At 36.2% G+C, this 27512-nt stretch overlaps 1 protein-coding gene across 1 annotated transcript in view; it reads left to right on the top strand.

The window, feature by feature from the left end:
• PTPRD (protein tyrosine phosphatase receptor type D) overlaps positions 1 to 27512 on the top strand; it is a 1297197-nt gene that overhangs the window by 1050178 nt on the left and 219507 nt on the right. The window contains exons 9-10 of the mRNA XM_076363450.1: positions 19414 to 19559; positions 23775 to 23916. Coding sequence (XP_076219565.1) covers positions 19414 to 19559; positions 23775 to 23916 — 288 coding nt within the window. The remainder of the gene's footprint in view (positions 1 to 19413; positions 19560 to 23774; positions 23917 to 27512) is intronic.

The following is a 27512-nucleotide window of genomic DNA, read 5'->3' as shown; positions in this document are numbered from 1 at the left end:
TTGAAACACAGAGGCATGATGAAGTGTTACAGAGTATTACATTCAATACATATGGAGATTTCTTTTATAAGGACACATAGATACGTACTTGGCATCACTTCACAGGGAATACTTTCACTACAGGCCATGTGAGTTTCCACTTCAGTGTAAATTTTTTATGCTGTAGGATCAGACCTACGTTTACTGACTTTATAAAAACATAATGATACATTTCCTTTCATTGTTGAAAACCAGCTCTGCCCTCTCTCCTGTATCTTACCATCCAAAAAAGCTGAACTCAATAAACAATGCTGATATTTGAAAATTTTATACCTCTTTTTTCTCCTGATAATTGTTTCATTGTAATATAGATCTAGAAATTAATTATAAATAAGAGTAATTAAGACTAATTAAGCAACTAAGACTAACTAAATAAGTAGCAAGATTAGGATAAATAGATATCTTTTTTCTACTTGCTGAAAGCTGAGTGGTGCAGTCAACACGCCAGAGGAACGGGATGCCATCCAGAGGGACCTGGGCAAGCTCAAGAAGTGGACCGGTGTGAACCTTATGAGGTTTAACAAGGCCAACTGCAAGGTCCTGCACCTGGGTCGGGGCAACCCCCCGTATCAATACAGGCTGGGGATTGATGATCGATACATGAAGGGATTGAGAACAGCCCTGTGGAGAAGGACTTGGGGGTACTGGTGGATGAAAAGCTGGACGTGAGCCAGCAATGTGCGCTGACAGCCCAGAAGGCCAACCTTATCCTGGGCTGCATCAAAAGAAGCGTGGCCAGCAGGTCGAGGGAGATGATTCTGCCCCTCTACTCTGCTCTGGTGAGACCCCACCTGGAGTACTGCGTCCAGCTCTGGAACCCTCAGCATAAGAAAGACAAGAACCTGTTGGAGCGGGTCCAGAGGAGGGCCACGAAAATGATCAGGGGGATGGAACACGTCTCTATGAAGAAAGGCTGAGAGAGTTGGGATTGTTCAGCCTAGAGAAGAGAAGGCTTTGGGAAGACCTTATTGCAGCCTATCAGTGCTTAAAGGGGGCTTATAAAAAAGATGGTGGCAGACTTTTTAGCAGGGCCTGTTGCGACAGGACAAGGGGAATGGCTTTAAACTAAAGGGGAATAGATGTAGACTAGATATAAGGAAGACATTTTTTAGGCTGAGGGTGGTGAAGCACTGGCACAGGTTGCCCAGAGGGGTGGTGGATGCCCCATCCCTGGAAACAGTCAAGGTCAGGTTGGACGGGGCTCTGAGCAACCTGGTCTAGTTGAAGATGTCCCTGCCCACGGCAGGGTGGTTGGACTAGATGACCTTTAAAGGTCCCTTCCAACCCAAACTATTCTATGATTCTGTAAATGCACATACTTCTGGAGTAAAAGAAATAATGTGTTCTTTGTTGCTGAGCAAAAACAATATCCAGTCTTAAATTTTAGTAAATTAATTTTTAAGTGCTGTTGAAGCAATTTTTTATCACAAACTTTAAGTTTTTTGACTTTTTATCTGCAAGACGCAAATTAAGCACAATATGAATCAGTTCATATGAAATACAGGTTTGTTTTTGTCTCATAGGAAGCTAGGTAAAAACATAAATGTAAGAACTTTCATGACTCCCACTCATTTATCAATTTTTTGTACAGTGTAGTGTGAGTGCCTGTCACCCAGACCAGTTAGTTCACAGCCTATGGAATGTATTCTGTATTCTCTTTTTTTGTGTGTGATGGTGACTGCTAGCTAACTAATAAGACTCAGTTACAGTTACTTGGTATGGTAAGACTTTGCTGGAGCAAAGGTGTGAATTGTACCAGATTATAGCTGTTCATTCAACTTCCGTGCAGACAGGGCTAATTTAGTGCATAATGAAGTAAGCTCGTAGACTTCTGTTATTGTTGGAAGCTATGTAATTAATACCTGATCACAGTGCTGTAAATGTGTGCTGCTTAACCTGAATCTGAAAATAACGGGCAAAATCTTAAATTTCTGTAAATTTAAGCATTGTCACTGAAATTACTGAGTTTTGATCAGCTTACAATAATGACAAAATTAGCGAGCTCATTTAAGAAAATACCTTACCTGTACATAGTATGCATATTTTCTCATTTTCAAAAGAGGGAAAATATTTTACATAAGTAGAGACATATCAAATGTGTAAAACCTCTTGAATGAAACATAGTATCAACTAATGACAGAGGTTATTTCCTGACAAAATGGAAAGAAATTATTTTCAAAACAGTCCAGTCTTCGAAGATTGCCTAACAGGAATGATCTTTTACAGAAATTTAGTTGCATCAGAAATCTAGTTGCATCTCTAGTCAAGTTTTATAGCAATATGGCAGTTCAAAGAAAAAAGGGTTCTTCCAAAATCTCTACTTGTAAAATGGTATAAATGTAAATGTGCATTTGCATTCACTGTGCTGTGTCTTGCACAACCTTCATTTTGTGAGTGTAACTGTAGAAATCTTTAGAAAGTTCTATAGATGTTTGTCCTTAAAAGCAGTACTAGTACTGGAGTAATTCTCAATCATAGAAAATCTAGCAATGTGGGCAAAAGGCTGGCCCCATTTAGGAATGCCACTGATTTCTGTGGCACTAGGGTGTCACCTGTTGTGGTCTACAGCAAAATTTGTATCTTAGTCTATGGCCGACAGTGTTGTAAGAATCTAATAGGTTCACTCTTAGAAAAGCAGTTAAAAACAGAAAGACCAATCCGTAACAGGTTTAATCATCTGTGTGAAATATCTAGCACTGCATTTCTTTCACTACTCTGTGTGTCAAGTTTTTGTATCGGTCACTCAGTTCTGTCACGTTCTTTTTACACATTAATCTGATCTTGGAAGAAAGATAGCTGCTCCTAAAGTATATGTCTGGACATTGGAAGTAACTATGATTTTTTTATCTGTTCTTCATTGTTCTTTCACACAAAACTGTGCACACCTGCATGACTTTCTTTTCCTTTTTACTTGTTTTAGAAAAGAGGTTAATTTAGTCAGTCCTGAGAGGTCACAGTGAAGCAGTATGTGGGGAAGAGCATGAACATTTTCAAATAACAATGATGCAGACAATTGGGTCTGGCTCCACAGTGCAAGATCCATTATTTATTCTATTTGCAATGTTTGGCAATTAGAATTACTTGGTCATAGCCATCCCACCTTTTAACAGTGTAATGCTTTAGTTGTCGGATTAATTTCATACTCCTTTGCTGTGGTGCAGAGGAATCACCTGTAAACACGATAAGAAAGAAATTGAGGGCATGGTGGAAACATTCACTGGAACATGATCAGAAAGCTTAAGAAATAAGTCCTGACTTCCATCAGAAAGGACTTAGATTCTCAGATCTGGGAGAACAGGGGAGGCTCAAGATGGGAATCAGATAAAGGATTCAGTTCCACATAGTATAAAGAGAAAACATGCTGGTGGATTGTGAAAGAAATTTGACATTCAAGTGTTACAGGAAATTTGAACTTGGAGGTTACCAATATGGAAAGATTTACACACATACACAAAATCTCATTTTGACAGTGACAAGGCAAAAAAGGTCTTTGTAATGGATTGCAGAATCAAAGGAGTTCAGTGTGTGTTATGCAGTATGGATTGGTATGGGTTTTTTTTGTGAGAAATGATAAGGAAGGTGAAAAGTTTGGCGTGTCAATACTTTTGTCAGTTCTGAAGTTGCTGTTCTTAGTTGTGACTGTATAGATGTGCTCTGGCTACCTTAACCATTAGACAGACAGGGTAGCCTGATTGCCTGTGTGAGTCCCAGTCCCTCTGCAAGGTCCATGTAGTTACTTTGGTACCTGCTTGGGGCATCTGTGGCTAACGGTTAACTGTGCTGCCTTACTTAAATTAAAACTGACTAGAACATGTGTATGTGGCTGTAATTACAGGAGTGACTGCAGTATGGGTAAATTCTAAGGTGATGGATGCTTTTGACACTATTTGAAGTGTTGGGATTTTTTTTCTGTACTATAAATATGCATACACGTAGGTTAGCCTTATGCACTCAGAAGCAAAAGCATTCTTTAGTTTGCATTTTGTTTGCTGTGGTAAGTCATATAGTCAGGCATTGTAAGGGTTGTTTTGTTTTGTTTTGTTTTAAATGACTGGTAATTTGTAACCTTATTCTCAAAGCATGATAATTTCCTTGAAATAACAGTATTTCTTACTTACAGAAAGTGAAGTGTTTCTTTTTAAAATTAAACTACATCAGATTTTGGTTTTCCTTATATTTCTTCCTTCTGATTTTGTATTTATAACATAAAATCATTTAAGAACAAACTGGTCCTGTATACACAATATTAATTTCTTCATTCTTAGCATCTACATATACCTGCATATAGCTCTTTGTCTATGGGAAGGGACAGTTGCAAACAACCTACTACTCTTGTCCTAGTAACAGGGGACAACAGCAGAGAAGCCAGTACACCAAATAAGTTTTCAGAACTTTCAAAATAAACATAAAACACAGGATTAGTTAATAATATTTCTAGCTTCTGGTATTAAGTGGAATGTCACAGGTTGGAGTTCCTCGACCAATACAGGCTCCTGTATTGGAAAGAGTGAGAACTATACTTTTTTTAACTGTGCCAAGAAGATGTATTCCTGTATACCAGCGTAGAGCTAATTAAATATGCACAGCAAAAGATCTATCTGCTGATGTTATGCTATAGTCTGATACAACAGGTCAACATGTACATATGAATATATCATACTACTGTCTATTGAGGAGGGAGAAAATACACAAAAAATTTAAACCTTGTATTCTTCATTATTAACTGTGTTGCTGGGGTTAAAGGCCAAACACATTAAAAAAAAAAAAAAAAAATCTGGTACTCCAATGGGCTTTTCTTTGCTGATTTCCATCTCTGTCAGTAATAATTTTATATTGATTCTTCTCCCCACTTCCTTTTTGCTTTGGTACTCTATATTGCATTATATTGTATTATTACAGTGAAGAGCACTGTTAAGAATAATGAAAACAAAAACTTCAAAGACTTTATTTTTTCAGGAGTTTTTTGAAAGCTGGGTACTTTGAGAAAGAGGTTTGGTATTAGAAGTGAAAGCATCAAAGTATAACTTCTAAATATTTATTGCTAATTCTAATTAGAATTTTTTCCAGTTGTGTGTGCCAGCTTTTGACACAATGATATGCAAAATTATTGAACCTCCAGAAGCTGCTTTTCTAAAGGCATTCAGTGAAGGAACAATATGCACAGTAATTGATTCTGGTGATTTACGAACAATACAGTAATTCATTCAAGAGGTTTTACCATTATTCTGTATGGTGCATTGCATGTTAAGGAATACAAAGAGTAATTTACAACTTTCTGGACAGCCCTTGGGAGCAAGTGACTTTTATACATAGTAAAGACAAAGCTTTCAAACATTTTTCATTTTTAATAAACTTATGTGACTGACTGGCTATATATTCATATGTAAAGATCTTATTTTTACTTTTATTTTTACTTAAATATTAAATATACCTGAAATTCGTCTTGGTTTGGGTTATCCCTCTGCATTGTTTGACCAGCAATTTCTGCTTCTCTTTTGCTTTTCAGCATTTTTTTCATGAAACGAGCTATGTTATCAGCTTGTTTCTTATTTCTGTCTTTCCGCAGCCCAATTCCTCTCATGTTTGGATATTTGAGGCCAGCTATTGTGTGTTCTTTTTGGTGACCTGCTATATTCTTTGCTTCCCCAGCTTCAGTAGTCTAACTTCATATGAATTTATGTCAATAGTTTCAGTTTTGTTGTGAGAAATTTTTTTTTCAGGTTGTCTTCTTATATCCTGAAGGAAAAAGCAGAGAAAAATCAAAAAGTTTTGCAACAATGCAGATTTTACCCTACTTTTGTATGATTCCTATGAGCAGATTGTAGCTTTGATGATGCAGTACAACGATTGATCACTAGACATTTTCTACATTTCAAATATGCCATTGAGATTCAGACATACAGAAATTTGAGTTCATAGACAGCAAACCCAGGTTCTCAATTCTCTTCAGGAAACATTCAGCCGTTTTAAAGTATACTTTCAAGAGATTGCTGAAGACTGATGTGTAAACTACAGTTTTGCTAAATTTCTAATTTCTGAACATGCATATCACTTAGATGTAAACATATCTATACATTTTTAGTGTTAGATAAATGAATATTTTAAGTGAACATTATAATTAATATGGCTGCATAATTAAAACATTCAATTTATTATTTAAATGGATACACACAATTATACAAGTTTGAATTTGAGTTACAATGCAGGGCAATATATTTTGCAGAAATAATTTATTATAATTTCATAGAAGATAACCACTTTCAGTACATACCTCTCAGTGTCAAAATGAGCAGTTCTTGTTCAGTACACTTGTGCAATGTAAGCTGATTTCCTTAGAGAAAAGAGTGTTAATTAAACCAACATTTTGCAATACTGATATGCAGAGAACTGCAATTTTCAAAGATTAATAACTTTGCCAAACAGCTACCAGTTTTCACTGACAGTAAAGATTTGAGTGTGTTTGTTTGTTCGTTTTTCTTTCCTTTGCCCTAATAGAAGTGTCATCCTTGTTAAGTAGATAGGGCTTAAACTGGAACATTTTTCAGCCCTCTCATTCAATGCATGAGCACAAATCTCTACGCAAATCTTGTAAATATAGTGACAGTAACCACTATAATACTCCTCCCTATGTTTTGCGACGTATGTAAGTAGCGTAATACTGGAAGTAAGGAAATTGAGACATGGAGGTTAAGTAATTTGCCTGAAGCTAAACAACAAGCAATTAGCAGAGATGGGATTAGAATTACAAAGTTTTGGCTCTTGGCCCTCTCTTCTGTCCAGTAGCCAACTGTCACTTTCAGTGCTTTTGGCTTCCAATTTTATCTCTTGAGACCAAACTGCAGTGAATTTGTTTTCTGAATCTTCTTACTAGTTAGATATGAACTAAGGAGGGAACCATGACTAGGATCGATACTACTTTTTGGTTTTATAATAATATTTGGTTTTATAATTAATAATTGGAAATAGTGTTATTTGCCTGCGAAAGAAAAATGGAGAATGCAATCCTTATTGGTAGTTATATTTCAGTTATTTTTACTTTTATTTTAAAGATGAGCATGAATTGTGCTTTCCAGTTATGATGGAGGTTTCAGATAAAAAATGTCTACAACAGGGCAAATGTAACTTTTGAGTTTTGTGTCCTACTAAACTCTTGCAAGCTTCTATTTTGTCATCTTCTAAAACACCAAGTTTGCCTTAAAAACAGTAGATTGGATGAAATCATAGAATGTATTGCAGTACTTAGTGTCAAATCACTAACTTGAAAATGTATTTTCGACCCTGCTAAGATCGCCTCTGCACATCAGTATTTCAGTGGTACAGTCGTAGTCGCAACTTATGGGGGGTCCTTCACTGTAAAAATATAATCACTCCACAGATAAGGCATGATGTAAGGCGCAGGTGAATTAACTTTGTTTATTCTGTATTGCCTTCACTGACTTTCTCAGGACCACACACCTGAACTGCTCTGGACAGTTCCAGTCTGGTCTGTTTAGCTTGGTCTCAGCACAGGTGTGGATTGAGCAAGAAGAGCGTTAAGACAAGGACGATGCATGAGAGGAGAGTAAGAATGGAATGAGTCCCTGTGTCTGGGCCACTGTTGATTTTCTCAAGTGAGGATAAAGCAAAATTGTGGTATTTGATGGGAATTCCTTCTAAGGGAGATGACCAAGCAAAAGTGAGGCTTTTCACAATCTGTATATACCACATTAATAAAAATCACGTGGCAGTGCTTTTAACATTGACACTGTAAATAACCTGTATGAATGAAACAAAGTAATTTTTGGTTTCTTCAATTGAGTGACAGAAAAGCTTTGTATTCAATGGCAAAAGAAGCTGGAGAATGCTAGTGTAAGATTTCCTCTTTATAGCATGGTATCTGGCCACACATAAGACTCTTACCCTCTTCCACCCTGAATTTGTCATTATGTCCCCCTTTAAATAGCATGCCCTTGACTGAATGTCAGTTCCATGTAGTGTTATGATGTCTTGGTATCTCTTTTTTTTAAAGAAGAATTGATTTATGTTAAAGAGGGAAGAATGGAAGATATCATTGGTGAGATATAGATGAGATAGGTGTAAGCTAGACACAGCACTGTGGGCCAGGATTATCTATTTAGGTGTATTTTTAATCACTGAAAATGGTATTAAAATCACTTAAGTAACATGAACAACCATGCAAGATTCTTGTAAAGCAAGTGCAATGCTACAGGGACATACAAGGTATCAAATAATTGTACTCTGCAGTGATTTTAGGTAATAGATTGCAGAATATCGTTATACAAAGTGCTGTCACATATCAGAATTAAAACAGAAATGGATTTGTAATAATTAGGGATTTACCTTTATGTGGTGATTTGTTTCTTTTGGTTATGTTTCTACTGTTTAATTGCATTTTTGAGCTAGTTACAGCTTTGTTGTGCATTCCTTTACATGAAGTTTTAGTTCTCACATTCTTGAATGTTTTATATAATATTATATTAATATTATAATATACTTCAAATTTCTGCTGGCATAACTTTATCGGAGGGGAGTTAAAGCAATATAGCTCTTGTAGAAGAAGTTCATAGAGCAGATGTGGTTTTAACTACAAAACTGCACTTTAGGAGTAGTATTTTTTGCATATTGGCAGTGCATTGTTCTTACTGACAACAAAATGTAACTTGTAGGAGCTCGTATTCACAGCAGGAGCTATACACAGTAGGAAAGTTGTGTAGTACTGAAAACACAGTATCAAAAATACTGCCAGTGTAAATACATTCTAATCAGTGCTTTTATATCTGCGTAACCATATCCCAGAGCAGGCTACTTGTACTGTTAACCGTACTGATGTATCTTAAGTGACTTGTAGGCAAGGAACTGGGATGATCCACTGGGGCCTTTAGTCACTGAATCTTCTTTAATACCTACAAACAGTTTTCTGACCTAGTTTATGAATGTCTGCTTCTGCATTAGTAATGTATCATCTTACAGGACACACTAACCTGTCTTTTAGTTCAGCTGAAGCTGGGCTGCATTGCATAGCATTGCTGCTAAGAGGAACATGGATTCTCTCTACTTGGCTGGACATCTAATTTAGGTTTCATATAATCGATTGTTGTAGGCAAATGGTAAATGTTGTTTTACAACTAATAGAGAAAGATGTTTATCAAGTTCTGGAATGAAGTAGTTCTAACCTAGTAAGAAGGAAAGAAAGATTTATGAGTCTCTGCTAACTACTATTTTTTTATTTTATAGCAAGCTTAATGATATAGTATTTTTATTAACCAGTTTAGCTCAGTAAATTATTCTTATGTCAAGTCATGCCACCTCTTAATGCTGATTTGCAGGTAGAAATTCAACTTAAACCCCTTAATGCCCCAAACTGTATATGTTTGTATGGACTGTAAGATTTGATTAGATGCACACACACATTTGTCCCAAGTAACAACAGTCTGCCCCTCAGCAGTTTAACAGTTTAAGCCAACAAAGAGGTATAAAACTGTGTGTTTACCACCAGGACAGGACATGACTCTGTCCAAAATGCTTCAAAAGAGGAGAAGATATAAACTACCTTGTCACTAAGTTGAGGGTCAGTTATTATATTTGAGACAGGTTTGATGAATCTAAAGATCACCTTCATACACCCGAGGAACAGTTTGGGTATATTCCTTGTCTGTTGGGGATGAAGGGTGGGGACTAGTATTTGGCCAAGGGCTTGGTCCCTAAGCTAAAGCCTCCTCACCTTACCTGGAAACAGAAGTGGAGAAGGAAGGTCTTTAGGTTTTGGTAACTGCAATAGAAAGATTGAATGACTTTGAATTTTCTATCACCCATGTTGTTATAAACTTTGATAACATATGTATTTTGAGTTTTATAAATTTTTCTTGCTTTTACCTTCAGCTGGCTTGAGCTAGGGATGATTTTACAATAAGTGGATAACATTAAGGCATTTCACCCATATAGGCATGTTTTACAAAAGGCTAGGATCTCAGGTCACTTTCACAGTGCATAGTAGCAGATTGTAACAGAATGCTTTTCCCCTTTGATGTGCTGGGCAGTTGGGGTATGGGTAACAGGTAACAGCTTCTAGTGGTGGAAAAGAAAGATGATGCTTAGATGAAAGTAAGTGAGCGATATGGTCTGTTCTCAGGCAGAATTTTATTAATTTCTCTTCTGCTTGAACAGGAGTTATGAGAATTTGCTTATATGGGTGCCTTGTCAAGCATTAACACTGAACCATATTTAGTATGTAGAGTTTGATGGTTTCTTTTCTCTTTGAGTCAGTCTTATCGTTAGATACGTGATTTTGCTTCCACAGTCACTAATCAGCAATCTGCCCTGTGTATAAATGGCCAAGTATGCGTTTTGTTGTGTTTAGATAAATAAAAAATGAGTGGAAGCTTCAGTCAGTTGTTACAGTGCCCCAGTTTTACTCTTCCTAGTTTTGGTACCTGTATTTTGAGGTTTTTATTAAGACTGAAACACCAATAAAGACCATCTCTCTAGTCATAACACAGATACTCTCAGTCACTAATTGAAACTCTTACCTGTAGAATCTCATTATTCCCCCTTTTCTCTTAGTGCAAAACTTCTCTGGAAAGAGATCAGCTTACCGGGCATTTTAAGATCCACTGTTTCTAGTTTGCACATTGAAAAGGAGTGTCAGCTCTCAGTTACCAAATAATTCATATGCAGTCTGCAGACATTAAAATTTGAAAAAGAAGCAGTAGAGAGCTTTGAAGCGGACTTTTCTTTCATTAAATTAGTGAATATTGCAAGCTTATGTAATGTTCCTGGGGGATGAAGTGGTGCACGTCACTAACCTTTTAGATTCAAGAGGCTTTATGCTTTTCATTTGCGGCTGGAAGGAGGCTTAGTACTGGATTAACTAGCAAGTTCCTCTTTCTAATTCAGGTAGATTAAGCCCCACCCAGATTTACATATACTGTATGTGATAATTGCTATGTATACAAACAGGCTTATACCTATTTTGTTTTGTATTGTGCATTTGAACACGTGTGCTGTGTTGGAATTCTTGTAGGCATGGGAAAGAGAAAAAGAATTCTTGCCCTCCTGTGCATTTACTGCATAGTGGGTACTTAATGCTATGCCTACATCTTTCAGTGCTCAGGTTAATTAAATACTAGAACCAAGCATCCTGATTCTCTTTTCTTAAACTAGCGTAAACCAGAATTCTTGTGTAGAAACAACTGAAGAGACAACTGGAGTAAATAAGGGGAGATTTAGAAACAAATGTGTAAAACTGTTTCATTTTCTGTAGTGATATTTAAAAGAAGGTTAAATTTTGTATTGAAGGTAATGGGTGTGTAGCACTGGCAGGTAAAGCTGTGTATGCAACTTGGGGGTTGAAGGCAAGAGGAGACTGGGTGAGAGTAGTTCTGGGTTTGGGAGCCTTCTCCTTTGTTGTGATCATCGAGAAGGCCGACTCTGATGGCCTGTCAGCCCTGGCTTCCTGTTAGGCTTAGTGTGATAACACTCTGCTGATGCAGTAGTTAATGGCTGGTCTCAGATTTACAGTACGTGTCCTAATAATTTGTCACAAAACCAACTTGAATTGTTATCAGGTTGCCTGCAACAGTTTTAAGAGAAAAAGCACAGCAGTAAATTCTTCAGCTTCATCCTACTTAGGATATAAGCGTATTGGTCTATAGTATTAATAAAAGACTTTTTCACAGGTTTTTCACATAGGTTCTTCATATTTGTGAAAGCCTTTTTCTTTCTACCGGTTATTATAAACTGTAAATGAGTATGGGAGCGGGGGGGGGGATGATGTTAGTTGGCAAATAAATGTCTGCTGCTGTCTGTGTTGGTTTGTATTCTTCCCATGTCCCTAGGACTCAGATAATGTCTGTCTCTAAAAAAGCATACATAATCCACAAAGACATGAGCTGGTACCAAGGTTTGCACAGCCTAGAGGTACAAATTAGGAATGTGCTATTTTAACATTAGACCTTTTGGAAAATATAACCTACCTATTCTACCTGTAAGGCCTTACTTGTAAGTATGTAATTTGATTTTGTATTTCAGGGAAGAATAATCCTGATGGTCAGCCTAGTAAACTGACACTGTGCATTGCAGAAAATCTGAAAACATAAAGATAGGCTTGACTTTTAATATTTTCCTTGAGAGATCTGGAAGTGATAATCTTTTTTTGAGCCGCTTACTAAATTTGTAGGGTGGGTGTGCTCTGGCTGATTGAAGGCTTGGGAGCTGGAGATGACTGCTAAATTGGAAAAAAAACCCAACAACCCCCCCAAAAAAACCAGACATTTTTTGATGTAACTGTTTCTTCTGAGTGGTTTTGTTTTTAGAAGAATACAAGTAGCAGAAAGAAGGTGGGGAGATAAACATTTTGATTGTATTATAAAGATTTTATGAGCATTGTTGTAGGGGCTGCGTTTTTAAGAGGATGTTGTGACACCTGTAAAGTGAAATAGCTTAGTTTCCTTCACCCGGGATTTTGAGAAACCTGTATTTGTACCTGCAAATAATTTTTGTGAACCAAATGGATCAAAGTATTCAGCTGGAATTAGTTGGCATAGCTGGATTGCATTTAGTAGTTCAAAGATGAAAACCTGGTAATTTTCATTCACAGGATAATAAAACTATTCAGCTGCTCAGAGTATGACAGCATTTGAAGATTGCATTGTTGCTATTCTTGCTGAAGGATGTAAGGATGATACAGTTTTAAGATGTTTACGGTGAGAAACAGGAACATTTCACCAGCTTGTGACTGACAGACAAGAGCCTTTAGGAATGTACCAGTTGGTAACTTTGGGATTTCTTTATGCAGATTTCATCAATACAAATTGTCACTCATCCTATAGAAATAAAAAGCTAATTAACTTTCTTACATAGCCAATTTGTAGGTCCACTGTAAGTGCAGGTTAGAATTAAGGCAAAACAATTGCTTGTAACAATGATCAGTCTAACTGCTGTCACAAATTATGATTAATGAGTAAATTAGCTGTGAATGCTGTAAATGAGTGTGCTTTGAAAATCCTTTTAATAAATAAATGAGCACAAAAAGCTTTTCTATTAAATATTATGTTTATATGTAGTAGTTTATTAGTGTATTAACTCCTAGAGGAATTGTGAAAAGAATAATAACTCATGTAATTTGTAATGCATCTATACAGTATCAGGCTAAGATTACATGCAACATTTGCCTATTCGTTCATTTTTACCAGGACAGGAGCCTTCACCGTTATTGAATGTGAACCAGTTTATGACCTGTTTACTTAGAATATATAGCAGTTCCTGATAAGTCAGTGGGACGCAGTGAATATTGCAAGGTGGGACGTGGGGTGAATAAAGGGTATTTCTATTATTCTTTTCTCTTTTTCGTTGTTGTTTTTTTTTTTTTCCCTCCACCCCGTGTAGGAATTTTCTGAGTGTATAATTCGGCATGGAAAGAATGACTTCAGAATTTATAACTAGGAATGAGTCCAGTCACATACCCCACTGAAACTTGATGTCACTAGACCAGTAATACATAGGGGCTCTACACTAAGTGACAGTGATTCTTGTGATGGTGTGTGTGCAGTATCCCAAAGTGCATGGGCACCTGCCAGACTATGTTGTTCACTCTGCGCTCAACCTGCATTTCTGAGTGTCAGATGAAAAGTTTCTATAGGAACAGTTGTGACTGTATCATCTTCCAGATTTTATTGCTACAAAAACAGGTCTTTACAACCAAAAGGTTACTGTAATTTTTCAGGAGTCTCCTGAAACATCAGTATATGTTAATTTACAGGTAAAGGGGGCATTTGAAAGAAGCATCTTAGCATGTTTAATTTTTTCTGATGTCTTTGTTACTTTATTCACACTTGCTATGAATGCTGACAAAGGGTATGATAGGATATGATTTTTGGAAATTTCTATTCTGATTTTGGAAACTTTTTCATATTTCAAGCATATGATAAAGTTTAATCATAAGTTGAATTATAGTATACTAGGAACTTCCATACACCCCAAATAGAGGGTCTAGAAACAGAAATACATTAAGGTCTGCATTCTCTATAGATCTTGTCCATAGTAGGTCCGCATGCTGAGCTTGCTATACTTGGGCTGCAGATGTCCCATTAGCTCTCACTTTACCTTTAAAGAAGGTGAAGTCTTATCCTCATATTCATCTCTTAATTAGAGGAGTTATGTCCATAAAAATGTCTCTACACAAGAATAACTCTCAGTAGCTGTAGGAAGAAGGGGGCTGAACTACTAATTTCAAAAACATTTTGTCAGACATTTTATTTGAGTGCAGAGGAAAACTATTACGTGTCTTCAAAGCACAGCACAGAGTATAAAACAGCAAAAATAAAACAGTTAGATAATTCCGTAACATGATGAAATGTGAATTAGTTAATTCCATTCACTACTTCAGAATTGTATTTAAACTTACAAAAGACAATGTGGAAGTGCAACAGAGAAGAAAGGGATGTCTTACGCTCATGCAAAGCTATGAAAATGTTCCAATCCAAGTGAGTTATTTTAGTGTCATGTTATAAATGTATTTTATGGAGCCTCAATATGCAGAAAAGGACAGCTTCTTTCTGGCTAGTGGTAAACTCTCTCTATTTCAGAGAGAGAAAGCTGTGCCCCCTGGGGCGACAGCTTGACTGCTTGTTGAAGCAGCAGCCTAACTTCTATGGCTTTAAACTACTTAAAACAAACAAATTAAAGCTCAGTATATTTAAGGTGAGCTAGCAATAAATTACGTTTTCCTTCATATATTAGAGTGTAATTTGCAGTAGTTCAATTGTTGTCACCTGAGCTTCTCAGGAGTCCCAGCAAGAAGTGCATAACAAGCAGTAGAGGGTGGGAACCCTCAGACCTTGGATGACAAAGCTTGTGGTACTCTCCATAAGTCCAAGTTACGGAAATCTTCTGCTGTAAAATTTTTTCCTCGACAAGGTATCAACATTCAGTATCAGCACAAATATCTGAGTAGACACTGGTAGATAAACAAGCTGAAACAAACAAAACTTGTGTTGTTTGCATTTAATAGCCAATATTGCTTCAATTTTGATGATGCCCACAAGAGAGTTCAAGTCCAGAAATATGAGGTGCTGATTTTAACTGAATTTTACTTTTGTTATTTTAATTACACTTCTGTTATTTTAATTGCAGCTTTATTGAAACGTGACCAAGTAGAGTTTCAAAAGTGCTGAAAGGCTGTGACCTCATAGTTGGTAACCTATTACATCTGATTTTTTTGGCACATTTAATTGCACTGGAAGGTTCCCATACAGATTGTTGCTGTGCTTAATGAAGTGTGCTGCAGAGAGTTTTTGTTGGACTCTGCACTGCTCTTGTTAAGGGAGATTGAAAATAGTTGTCAGTTCTCAATCAAAATTGCCCTCATGTTAATAAGCACAATTGTGTGTGCAAGTGTATTTGTGTTTCCTATCAGAGTACCTAGCAGCTTAGATCAGAATCAATGTCAAGAAACTGACAACATTAATTGTGGAGATAATTTGTGTCAAACCTTAATTAACAACCTTTATAAAGATAAAGGCAACAAATACTACTTTTCATTTTGGTTCTGTTGGGTTATGATTCCATATACCCTTACACTGGTTATGTATGGGGTATACACTCACTTTATATGTAACGAGATGAACATGTTGATTGAATAATGAAAAGATGGATTGCATAATACCTATCTTTCTCCATGGCTGGCTGGCTGCTGTCACCATAGTCTGAGCATCTCTTGACCATAAATGAGTTTATCCTCACAACACCTATTAAACATGCAGACATTATTATCCTTCTGGTGCAGCTGCTGAGTCTGAAGTGGAGAATTTAACTGGTTTGCCAAATTAAATTTAACTTTGTGAACTGCTGAAAACGGCCATTGTATGCATTAAAATGTCTGAAGTGTACAGGACTACTATAAGTTTCCTGTTTCAGATAAAATTATCTATGTTCTAATAATAATTTACCTTCTCAAGGATACCTCAAAGATAACTGTCTTACTTTCAAGATTAGGCACTGGAGAAGAGTTGTGGCAATGGAATTACTTACTTATGCAAAAGGAAACTTTGACCAGCCACATACCTTATTTTTTTCAGCTAGATTATGGTCGTAAGTGAAACACAAAGATCGTCACGGTTCCCTTCTATACTGGAATGTGAAGCTTTTTTATTGATGTAGACAATATCAGTCTTTACATACAATAATGTGGTCTTTACATACAACCTTAAAACCTTGTTTTTCTTGAAAAATGTCTACAAATAGGGAATTACATTATTATGTAACAACCGCACTTGTCTTCTGCCTCTAATACTTCATAGCAAGTGTTGTTAGTTAACAAACAATAGCTTTACTATTTGTCAGTCCAGCAAAAATTCACGTAGGACTGGAAGAATACTGCTATTCTTCAGGTAGCTACCAAAGCCATGTTAGGTATTCAGCCCTATTCCTGCAACTCCCCTACGCAGATACAGCTCTGCAGGAGCTAGTAAGCAATTTTCATAAGGAGTCATAGCACTTACAGTCCTTCACCAGGTTTGGCCCAGTCCTAGATGAAGAAATTGTCAGAAAACTGGTTTTACCTCTAACAGCAGTTAAGTTTGGCGGAAAATTTTTAGTTTCATATATATTGCTATACGCACTCTTTGATAAACAGTTTTGCAGTTTGCAGAGTGTTGAGATGAAGGGGATTTTGTCTGTTTCTTTTGTGTTCAGCAGCAATGGGAAAGGTAAATTGTCATATGGTGTAAATTAGTGCAAGCTCTCTTGGGTTTACCTGAACTGCACTAATGGAGAATTTGTTTCTGAGTGTCTGATAAGGAGGGAAGGGATTCCCCTTTATTTATCTTTTTTTTATTATTGTTTTCATTAATACAATATATTGCATATTAGTAAAAGCATGCCAACCATAGAGATCATGATGACTGGCAATGACATAAAACCTAATAGTAGGGTTGGGGTTTTTTGGTTGGTTGGTCAGTTGGTGGTTTTTTTTTTGCAGAGCTAACGACATAGTTCAACACGGTCTTTGCTTATCATTTTGCATTGCTTTTGTTTTGTTTGTTGTTTAAAAATCTGCAGTTTTTCTGGTCCCAAGATAAGTGAAGTGTTGCAGGAATGAATGCAACAGCATGGCTCTTAAATTGAGTTGCTTTCCCTCGACCCTGGTAATGCATGGCAAAATTGGCAAATTTTCCAAATAGACCTTGTCTCTAAGGAAGTAAGTTGCTTCACTGATGTTGAAATTATCAGTTGGGCAGTCACTGAATGTATGAGTGAGGCATAAACTTAGAATTTAAAAGCTGCCTATGAGCTACTATACCTAATTACTCTGTGCTGATGGTTTGCCCACGCAGTGTTTTTCTTTCATTGGTGTAAGGTTCAACACTGAATTCACAAAATGTCAAAAAGAATAAAAAGAGAATGGCAGTACATCATTTTTCACTTGATGGCACACAATCACAACTTGTGCCACAGAATGTCGGCATATCAGATTCAGTCATGTCTCTTTACATATCAGACTGCTGGGTTAATACATGCATAGAAAAGGATTCAAAGCTAGCAGTTTTGGTGAAACCCAGATGCTTTTAATCAGAATACATCTCTGTCTTTTCTGTGGTCCAGACATAAAGCCTGTGACTGGGAAAGGATTTTTAGTTTTTTTTCTCTAAGTATGATTTATTTGCCATGATTTTGGCAATTTTTTGACATCAGAGAAGTTCTTTTGTAAGTTCCCCATGGCAGCAGTGGCACACTATTTTGCTGTGCTCAGATTCGCTGTTGCATTTGGTTTCAGCTACATGTTCACCAGGCAAAATTTGCACAGCAGATAGTTCAAGGGCCCTTGAACATTCCGAAAAGTTGAGCAATAACAATTTTGCCTTACATAAGCATGCAGATTTTCAGCAACGTTATATTTATACTGCATTTTTTGAAAATTATCTTTGTTACTGGTATGTTACACATCAGGGGTAGCATAAAAAAGACTAATTTCATTTCGTAAACTTAGGACAGTCGGCATACTCTCATATTTAATGTAGCAACATAACAACATATTGAGTTAGTTTTATAATAATGACCACATCATGTTTTCTTGGCATTTTAAGTTATTTCAGGATTTCTTCCAGTGTTACATACATACATACTTATAGTCTGCTGGGTTTCTGACATTTAAATAAACATGCTGACAAGAAGTATTGCATGTGGAAAGACCAGTTCAGCAGAATAAGGGGTTAGACATCAGAAGTGAAGAGCAGCAACTTAGAAATGAAAACCAGTACAGTACAGGTACATAAGTGTCAGAAGTAAGAGCGGAAAGTGAAGAAGAGCAAAGAGGTTGAGAACAGAAAGGAGCTGACTGCTGAAAGTTGAAGATGAGGGCAAAAATGAATTGCAACAGTTGCTATAGAGCAACTACACATAACAACTTAAAACTGAGAAAGACTGTATAGCAAAGACATGGATTTTTTATCATTTATTGGCCCTAAGTATTCACTTCATATAATTCAAAACAGCATCTTAAAGTGTATTGGATCTCTAAAAATTTCTCAGCTAAGAAAGGGAATGATGTAAATATTTACAGGAACTCTTTAACATTTCTGTACTGTGGTTAGACATAATCTCATCTATTTTCATATTAAATCTTTAGAAGTCATGTCTTGTGTTGGTGTAAGTTTGAAAGTTTTGTTTCACCACAAGGCTGATAAATTAATTTTAATTATGTTGTAGCAGAAACAGAAGGAAAGAGAATAATTAATTAAAATGCCTTTTCCTACTTTTGAAATTATTTCTCCATTTGTCTTTCCTCTCCTGTTGTTGCAATAGTTGGATCTTTTTTCACTTCTTCTTTCTAACAGAGTAGAGTAATTTGGGAGTAAACAGGAGCTATACGTGAAACTGTGCCCAAGCATAAATCTCTATTCTCTTATACTCCTTTCTGCATGGACTCTTAACACATAGTCATTTACCTACCCCACTGCAAACTTATAAATGCTTTCTCCTAAATGTCACTGGTTTTAATGGCTCAAAGGTGGCAGTCCTGTTTTCATGACATCCTGTGATCATAACATCAAGTCATGAATCATGATCTTACTACAGCTGATTGATGAGCTCATTTTGCAACAGAAGACAAATTGGATTTTTTATTTATAATGGTGATAAAATATAATGTATGATCTTGCTATTCTGATGCTATCAGATTTCTGTTTTAATATAAATTTCACTAGTAAAATCTGTAAGTACTTTCCTGACCTTTTAGTTATCGTTTAATGCTTTCGCTTGCAGGTCAATACTGTCACTGGAGAAACAAAACTTTTCCTTCTTTCATTTTGAAATCTTGACATGCCTTATTTTTTATGTTTACTACTTAGATTAATTTTGTTATTTTTTTGTTTGTTTCAGCACCACCAAAGTTTACAAGAACTCCCGTTGACCAGACAGGGGTTTCTGGAGGAGTTGCCTCATTCATCTGTCAAGCCACAGGAGATCCAAGACCTAAAATTGTCTGGAACAAAAAGGGAAAGAAAGTCAGCAATCAGAGATTTGAGGTATTAGGTCCATTGTTCTGTTCCTCTGAAAAACATTAATTCCAACCTCGCTTCTAATCCCAATATGCGTGCTTTATAATCAGTGATTAAGCAGAATAGCTATGACTATCGGGGATAATTTAGTGGGAGCAGTCTCATGAAGTTTTTATTTTGCAAACTGGTTACACATAGCACTGTTAAAGAGAAAACTGCTACTAGCATGATCTAACTGGGGAGCCTTGATGTGCTTCTGTTCAGCCTGCTATTTTTTCCGTGAAGGAGATGGGGGAAAATTATTCGAGCAGTGATTGCTGTCTCCAGAGAGCAAGCCACCTCCTTTTGTGACAGTGTGCATCGAACAGACTTAGGCTGCTACTGCTTCTGCTGCCACAATTGCTTGCCACTGTTGCAGAGGGAGATGAAAGGGACATTGTATTTCCTGCTGCTGAAGAGGAAATGTAAAACTTGTTTGCCTTTGGTTCTTTTCTTAACAATAACCTAGGAAAAGGCTTTAGAGAAAGCTGTTTCCCCTCTCTCCACAACCTTCAATTAAAGGAAACAGTGAAGATAATCTGTTCAAAGGGTGCTGGTTATTTGGGGGGGGAATAAGACAACAAATGTTATTCCCTCTTTTAGTGGCAGGAACAATTAATATCAAATATGGGTTGACCTTTAACATGAAGAAAAAACTCAGAAAATGAGAGAAGGCCTGTAGAATGGATACCAAAACTGGGACGTAGAGTGTATAATTTTCACCGTGTCTCTTTACTATTTTCAATGTTAAATAAGAGACTTCTGCATTGAGAAAACAACTGTTTGGAAGATGACTAATTTGTATATAAAACAGTTTTGACATGCATTTTATGAGCAAATGATCTAAGATATACCTGTTAAAAGTTGACTGAATATTGAAGTCTTCTGTGTTAATTTTTAGTAGTATTTGGGAAGATTGCTTGCCCTGGCTTTCAGGTTAGATTTACGTCAGCAGAAAAGAATTGCATTTCTTGTATAATTTTTTTATTCCTTTTTTGTTCAAAAATATTTAAAGGCATTGGAATTTGTTCATTAACCAATATCATTCTTTGCTTGTACATTTACTACAATGTGAGAAATAAAAGCATGAATTTAAATGTGACCTCTTAGTGCCAAGAACTGTTTGCACTTTGCAGAGCATATGCAGAGCTGTAATTGGCTAGAGAGATTAACATAGAAATTTTATCATAAACTCTACACAATTTATCCCCTTCTGGTCACAAAATTTTCACTCAAGGTGAGTTCTAAACACTGAAAGATTGGGCATGTACATTTACTGTGTTGATTCAGTTTTATTGTGCAATATGTTGTGGTTTATTTGCTTCATATATTGTCTTCTATGTACCTATGTACCTGTTTTTAGGAGAACAAGCAAAAATAAAACAGTTTTATTTCCATAAAAAATATTTGAATGGAATTATAAAAAATTAATTTAAAATGTTTAAAAAAAGCCTTTAGTGGACTATTGAACAAGCTGTATAGCCAAGTAGGATGGAATGTAATTCAAAAGAATAGAACACAGTTACCAAGTATTTTATAATTTTTATTACAACCACTGAACAGAGTAGTTACGAAGTGTGCAGAGCACATCAGTATTTTAAGCAGCTGTCCTTCCTGTCCAAAGTAAGGCCATTATTTCATGCCATAGAATCTCTAAATAAGAACAGAACAACAGTAGAAATTGAGATTCAGAAAACACACATGGAACATTTGGGAAGCAAGAAACATCTGAGATTGTCAACTGCACCAGTAAGAGAATAATTAGTTGAGCTTCTTTTCCTCTTCTTTCACATTAAGATTTTGTATATTTCTCTGAGTTTGATTACTTAGTGTAATACAAGACATGAAAATGTTTTATATGGCTACTTGTCTTCATAGAAGCCTAGTAAATACAGCTGGAAAGGACTTCAGTGGGCCATCTAATCCACATGCTTTCCCAGGGACGCTGGGGGTTACTTTTGTGGGTTTTTTTTTTCCCTCCAATAAACTTGGACAGCCTGCTACAGTGTTTCATGAACCTTGCCAGGATTTTTTTTTCTCATGTGGAACCTAAACTTTTTTGCTGGAACTCGATGTACATAGCAATTGTCTTATCTAGCAGAGGGGGAACAGATAGTTCCACTCTCTTGACAGTGGCCTGTTTATATATTTGAAGATTATTATTGTTGAATGTGGAATGTTCTTGCTCACAGGCTAATTCTCACAACTGAGTGAGAATAGTGGTGAGAGCTATACATTGTTTCTCAAATTAAAGGCTACAGTAAGACCTTGTGGGACTTTGCTATTAATCTTTCATCTTTTATTTATATTGCAAGTATATGCTATGAATGAATGTGATACAGGAGGATTCTTTTTTCTCCTCTTGCTTCAAATAAATTCAAATAATATGAATTAGAAAAATCTACTTTAAGTTACTAAGAAGTCCTCCTCAGAGGAACTTAAAAAGAAACAGGGAAGGGGAAAAAACAAGTTTAAAAAATTGCACCATTCTACCCTGTGGCATGAGGCTGGTTTTATTCAAAAATCCGTGCTTTTTAAAAAAAAAATCTCATTCAGTAGATGGGGAAGTGGGAGGAATTAACTATCTGTGATATGCAGGAAAGGGAGAACTCATCACAGGAAAAGTAAGTCCATTTTATGATACATATTTTGGAGACACCAGACTTGAAACTTAATCTCTGCAATATTTGCCCAACCCAATCTGCTGCAGTTGTTTTTACTGGCCATCCAGCTAGTATTATTCAGCATTCAGATTTAAACAACAACAATTATTCTTTTTAAGTGTAACGATTGTGATTATTTGGATCCCATGCTTTAATTTTTTATCTACAAATCGTTTGTCTGTCTGCTTTAAGATTGTGAAATTTTCCCTCATAAATGTCAATTTATCAAGAATTCTAGTTATTCTTTTGTTTGTGCTAAGATCAGATGGAGATTTTTTGTTTTCTAGGTTTAGGACAATGGCTTTACTTAAAGAACAAGGAAAAATAAAACAGCCTGTAGGCTACCAAAGCAATTTCTTCTCGGAAGAAAACAAATTTTTATCTTTTTTACACTTAGAACTCTCCCACTTCTAAGAAGAAACCGAACAATTCCTACAATGAAAATGGGAAGATAATGGGCATATAACCATAGTTCCCAACCCTGTACTTTATTTCTCTCTTACTCTCAACAAGTATAGAGTTCTAATAGATAACTTGTGTGTAAGTTAGACATACAGACACAAGCATATGTGCAAATAGGCATGTATGTAAATTGTTTTGTGTATGTATATATAGATTATGGCCAAATATTAATTTTTGTAAAAAAATATATAATTGTGACTGTTCTTTTTTGGTAAGTACCATTTACCTGATGGTAGTAATAACATTAAATTATTGACAAATAATTTTAAAAAAAGCCAATTAAGTAGATTAATAATATTACTTATTTATGAGCAAGGCTTTTCCAATGCCTGGAGTGCTGCAGTACTCACCAATATCTGATGTGTTTCTGACTGCAGAACAAGAAGGAAATAAGAGCCATTCAATTAATTCCTTCTCATATGAAGATTAATATTTCTTGTGTAACTATTGCAATTTAAAAACTAAACCTTAAAGTTTAGCCTTATTATTTAGTCTCTTAACTGGTCACATGTTTTCTAATACATTGTTGGATAAATTTACTTACGTTCTGTGGGTTAAATGCATAGCAAAACTGAGTAGTCCTGTGTTGTTCAGAAGTTTCTGACCCTTTTTCACTATGGAGCTAAATGAATGAGTGAACTGCACTCTTTGAGTAGAGTGGGAATATGGCCTGCAGCGATTAAAACGAATGTAACTGGCATTTGAAAGTAGAGTACTTAAACTAAGAGAATGGAGAGAGATTGGTGGTGAACTTCAGGGTAAAAGAGCATGAAGTTACAAAATCCTTTCATACAGCCCTTGTTAGGTGGGGGGGGGGTTGTTGTTTGTTTTTCATCCTGTCTTTTCTTGAAACTATCTTAGAGCAGCCATTGAATACTCACTGAACAGCAATGTATGTTACAAAGCATTGCTACTTAAACATTTTTGCATTTGTGTGGAATTTGTCCTGGTATGTGTATTTGAAAAAGGAACCTGGCTTTGACGACATGAATACCAGCAGGTATCTGTTCATGAACAGATTAACTGAGGGACAGGCATTTGTAACAACATCTGTGACAGCTTTTGTTTCCTTCTATAGGTAATAGAGTTTGATGATGGATCTGGATCAGTTCTCAGAATACAACCACTGCGCACGCCACGAGATGAAGCTATTTATGAATGTGTGGCTTCCAACAGTGTTGGCGAAATAAGTGTGTCCACGAGACTCACTGTTTTACGTGGTAGGTTCTTTCTAAACATAACTATTTGCTTCATAGAGATGAAAGTGCTATGTTATTGTAAAAGAGAGGTTTCTCCCAGGAAGGTTAAGAAAAGTTCTTTTCAAATGGGCATTATTATAGTCGTGATGCTGTTAAATACAAACTTTTTCACATAATACTTGAATATTGTGTTTCTGATTTTTGACCATAAAATGGTAATCTATGTGAGGTATGACAGATTAGAATGAAGAAAACAAGAAATGAGTGAAACAGGAGTGCCATGCACAACAGATTATTATATCAATTATTGATCAAAACCCAATGCTTTATGAATGCATTTGATTTACATTTTAGTGCTGCCCTGGGTAGCTTAGCTTTGTGTGATCAGCATTTACACAGAAATTTGCCCAATTAACAGTGACCTTGAAAAGTTGCATAAGGGGTCTTTAGATGCGGTTAAGCTGCTACAAGATTTTCCCCCCAACATATAACACATAAAAAAGGGGAGGGCTTCTTCCATTTCAAATATATGTCACCTGAATTATATTCTCACTTCAGCAAGAAGTGTTTGAAGACACTAAACAAAAAAAAATTTTTTTCAACTATCCTTCAGGGGTGAGGATATGAATGTACTGCCTAAGTCTACTGTCTAGATAATACTCAGAGGAGTAAATACTAGTAGTAAAATGACCTGAATGTTTCATTCTGTCACCTGGAGATGAATGGAAACTGGATTTGGAGACACTTAATGAAATATCACACTCTTCAGTTTGCAGGGTTGCTTTTATGACTGAAGATTACTGTCTTGTATTGTGATATTACATGGCGTTACTTGATTTGCAGAATTAACTGCTAGGGACCTGTTTATAGGAATTGAAGATGATTAATCAGCTTTACAGAATTTAGAAGAAAATTTGTAAAATGCATGAGTTAGGTAATTTTTTTTTTTTTATCCTTCTATCCCAACAAATGTAGGGTGACAAGGAGGTTTCTTTTCTCTTGGTTTTCTCTGAAGAATAAAAGAAAAATATTTATTTCTATACTTTTATTAGCTATTTTAATCAGTACGGACAGTCCTGGCATTACTGTTGAAGTCAACTAACAACACTGTGTACATATATAACAAATAATAACACTAAGTACATACATATTTTTTTCTTAGAGGTAGCCTGGTGTAAGCAAACCTTTTTAGTATTTAAAGTTCTTATCTCTAATGGCATGATTGTTCCTTCTGTTATCTTCTAAAAATTCTTCCCAGTCTAGTCAATGAAAATGGGAAGACTGATAGTTAGGTTCGTGTTTTAACAGCTCCATGGACCTGTTCTTAACTCCCTAAGATAAGGTTTTCCCTTTATTAACTGATAGAAGCACTTTTTATGCACAGCTTCCACATTGTTGAAAATGAACATAAAGTGACATTTTCATACTGCATTAAAAATTTCGTAAATTAAAGGGAGATGGGAAAAGGGAGGAGGGTGGGAAAAAAACCGAAAATAATGTGAAAACTCAGATGGAAGAGGTATTCTTTGTCTTCAGAGTTTCTTGAAATGTATTTACAAGACTCTCTGGTCTTGAAATGTGCATGCATGTGTTTTGAAAGATAGTGTTCTAAACCAACCAAAGTTCTCATTTTGGGGTTTGTAGAGAAGAAGCAAGAGCCCTCATCTCTCTACTGAGGGCCATAGCAGCTGAAAAAAGCAGAAGAGTTGTCTGAGTGTCAAAACTGACTGACTGTAAAATGTGATCTGTTTCTTTGCTTGTCCTCTTGATTATTTAATCAATTTCTTGTAAGGCGTATGTGGCTCTGCTGCCTATTTCTTACTCAAATAGCTCAGTGCTACTTCAGACAACACTAGCATCAGATCCTGTTTTAAAAACCATGCATAATGGTATGCATATGCAAGTGCCTGATGAACAAAACATGTACATTACTAGTTATGAGATTAAAATTTAAATCAATTTAATTTTTAATTAAAAATTAATTGTCTAATTAAAATATGAAATATGAAGGATTGTGTGTTGTTTCCAGCCACAGTACATATGGCTTTTGCAACTGCTGGAATATACTTTGGCCCCAGGAATAGATTTATGGATTTAATCTGAAACTGGGCACATAGGAGAACTCATGAACATACTGGGACTGTAGATTTAGGTAAAGGGGTAACATCAGAGAAAGCAAGGACCATGCAGAGTAACAGGGTATTGTAAGGAAATTTTGGCAGGGTTAAAATTTTGAAGTGCTATAATGACTTGCTACACTACTTTCCAAGACAAAGGATAACTCACTGCTAAGGGCATTAGCCTGGAAGAGAAGTAGTTCTATTATAGGCTTCTACTTTGCAAACTTACACAAATCTTCATCTTGTACAGTCTGCAATAGTAGCCTTGTGGAAAACACTCCATCTGATTATGCCTTTGTGGGAAAGAGTGCCTCTGCGCCTCACATAGCTGCTGTAGGAATAAATATATATCATAGATGTGAACAGGAATTAACAGACAATCAAATGCAAAACAGAGTGGAGTGAATTGGATCTGTGGCCCACTTAGGCTTTACTCATCTGTGGGGCATGTGTGTGACTCTGGATTGCAGAAGATACACACATAACTTTCATATGTTCTTCAAATCTTTCCATAATGGTGATATCACAGGCCCAACTTGGCATTTGTGCCTCTTGCAAGAGGGCACCCTGGGGAGGAAGTCAGAGGTTACCCACAATCCAACCCACAAGTATTGCAACCCTAATATGGGACGTTGGTGAAATCAGGATGGTCCCAGGAGTTGAAGTATCTACCTATATTCATTTTTGTTTGTTTGTTTGTTTTTTTGTTTCACTAAATCCAGTTTAACTGCTACAAATCATTTGTGCAGCACAGAACAGCAACATTTTTACCAATATATCCATATTTTTAGAGCCAAACTTGTCAGTTTTTCTGACAGTAGTAACAGTAGTTCTATGCACTACAAGTTTTATGCTGTTTCATTAGGTTCTTACACTATGACCAATCTGTAGTGCTTGGGTCTCTAAGATCTATGAATATAAATGAAGTCTTTAGCTTCTGGGTGTTGAAGCTTCACAATGTGAGAAGGAGAAAAGGCAGAAAAGGTAGCCACAGATGATAACATTTCAAGGCCTTTACAGAGCCAAAGCTTTGGGCCTTTTTTCTGTTACCAGAATAAATCAGGAAATGTTCCAGGCTAAACTTTTACTTGCTAGGCTGAATATTGCGACAGTCTGGACCAAGAGTGAATGTCTGAGATAAATGGCGACTGCTTTTGATTTTCTGTGTATAAAGAAGGCGGCTGCTTTCCAGGACAGATTCACCCACATGAAAATGCTGAATTTGAAGGGAAACAAAGCTTGTAAGGTGAAGTCTGGAAGTCTCCTTCCAGGCAAGAGGAGTCGATGCTATTTATTTTGGAGCTCTTTGTTTGAAAATTTTTGCTGAGAACCAAATGAGTGGAACAGTGCTTTGATTCTTTAATTCAAAATTATCAGTGTTCCATAGGCAATGAAAGACAGTAAAGTGTAGGATCTTCCCATACTCCGCAGACATCAGAGATGGAATAGCTTTCCTTTTATTGTCCATTCATTTCTTGTTAAAGCCAGCTAACTCTG

Source organism: Aptenodytes patagonicus, chromosome Z (genome assembly GCF_965638725.1).
Source record: "Aptenodytes patagonicus chromosome Z, bAptPat1.pri.cur, whole genome shotgun sequence".
NCBI classification, from domain to species: domain Eukaryota; kingdom Metazoa; phylum Chordata; class Aves; order Sphenisciformes; family Spheniscidae; genus Aptenodytes; species Aptenodytes patagonicus.
This window is presented reverse-complemented; position numbering and strand designations above follow the sequence as displayed.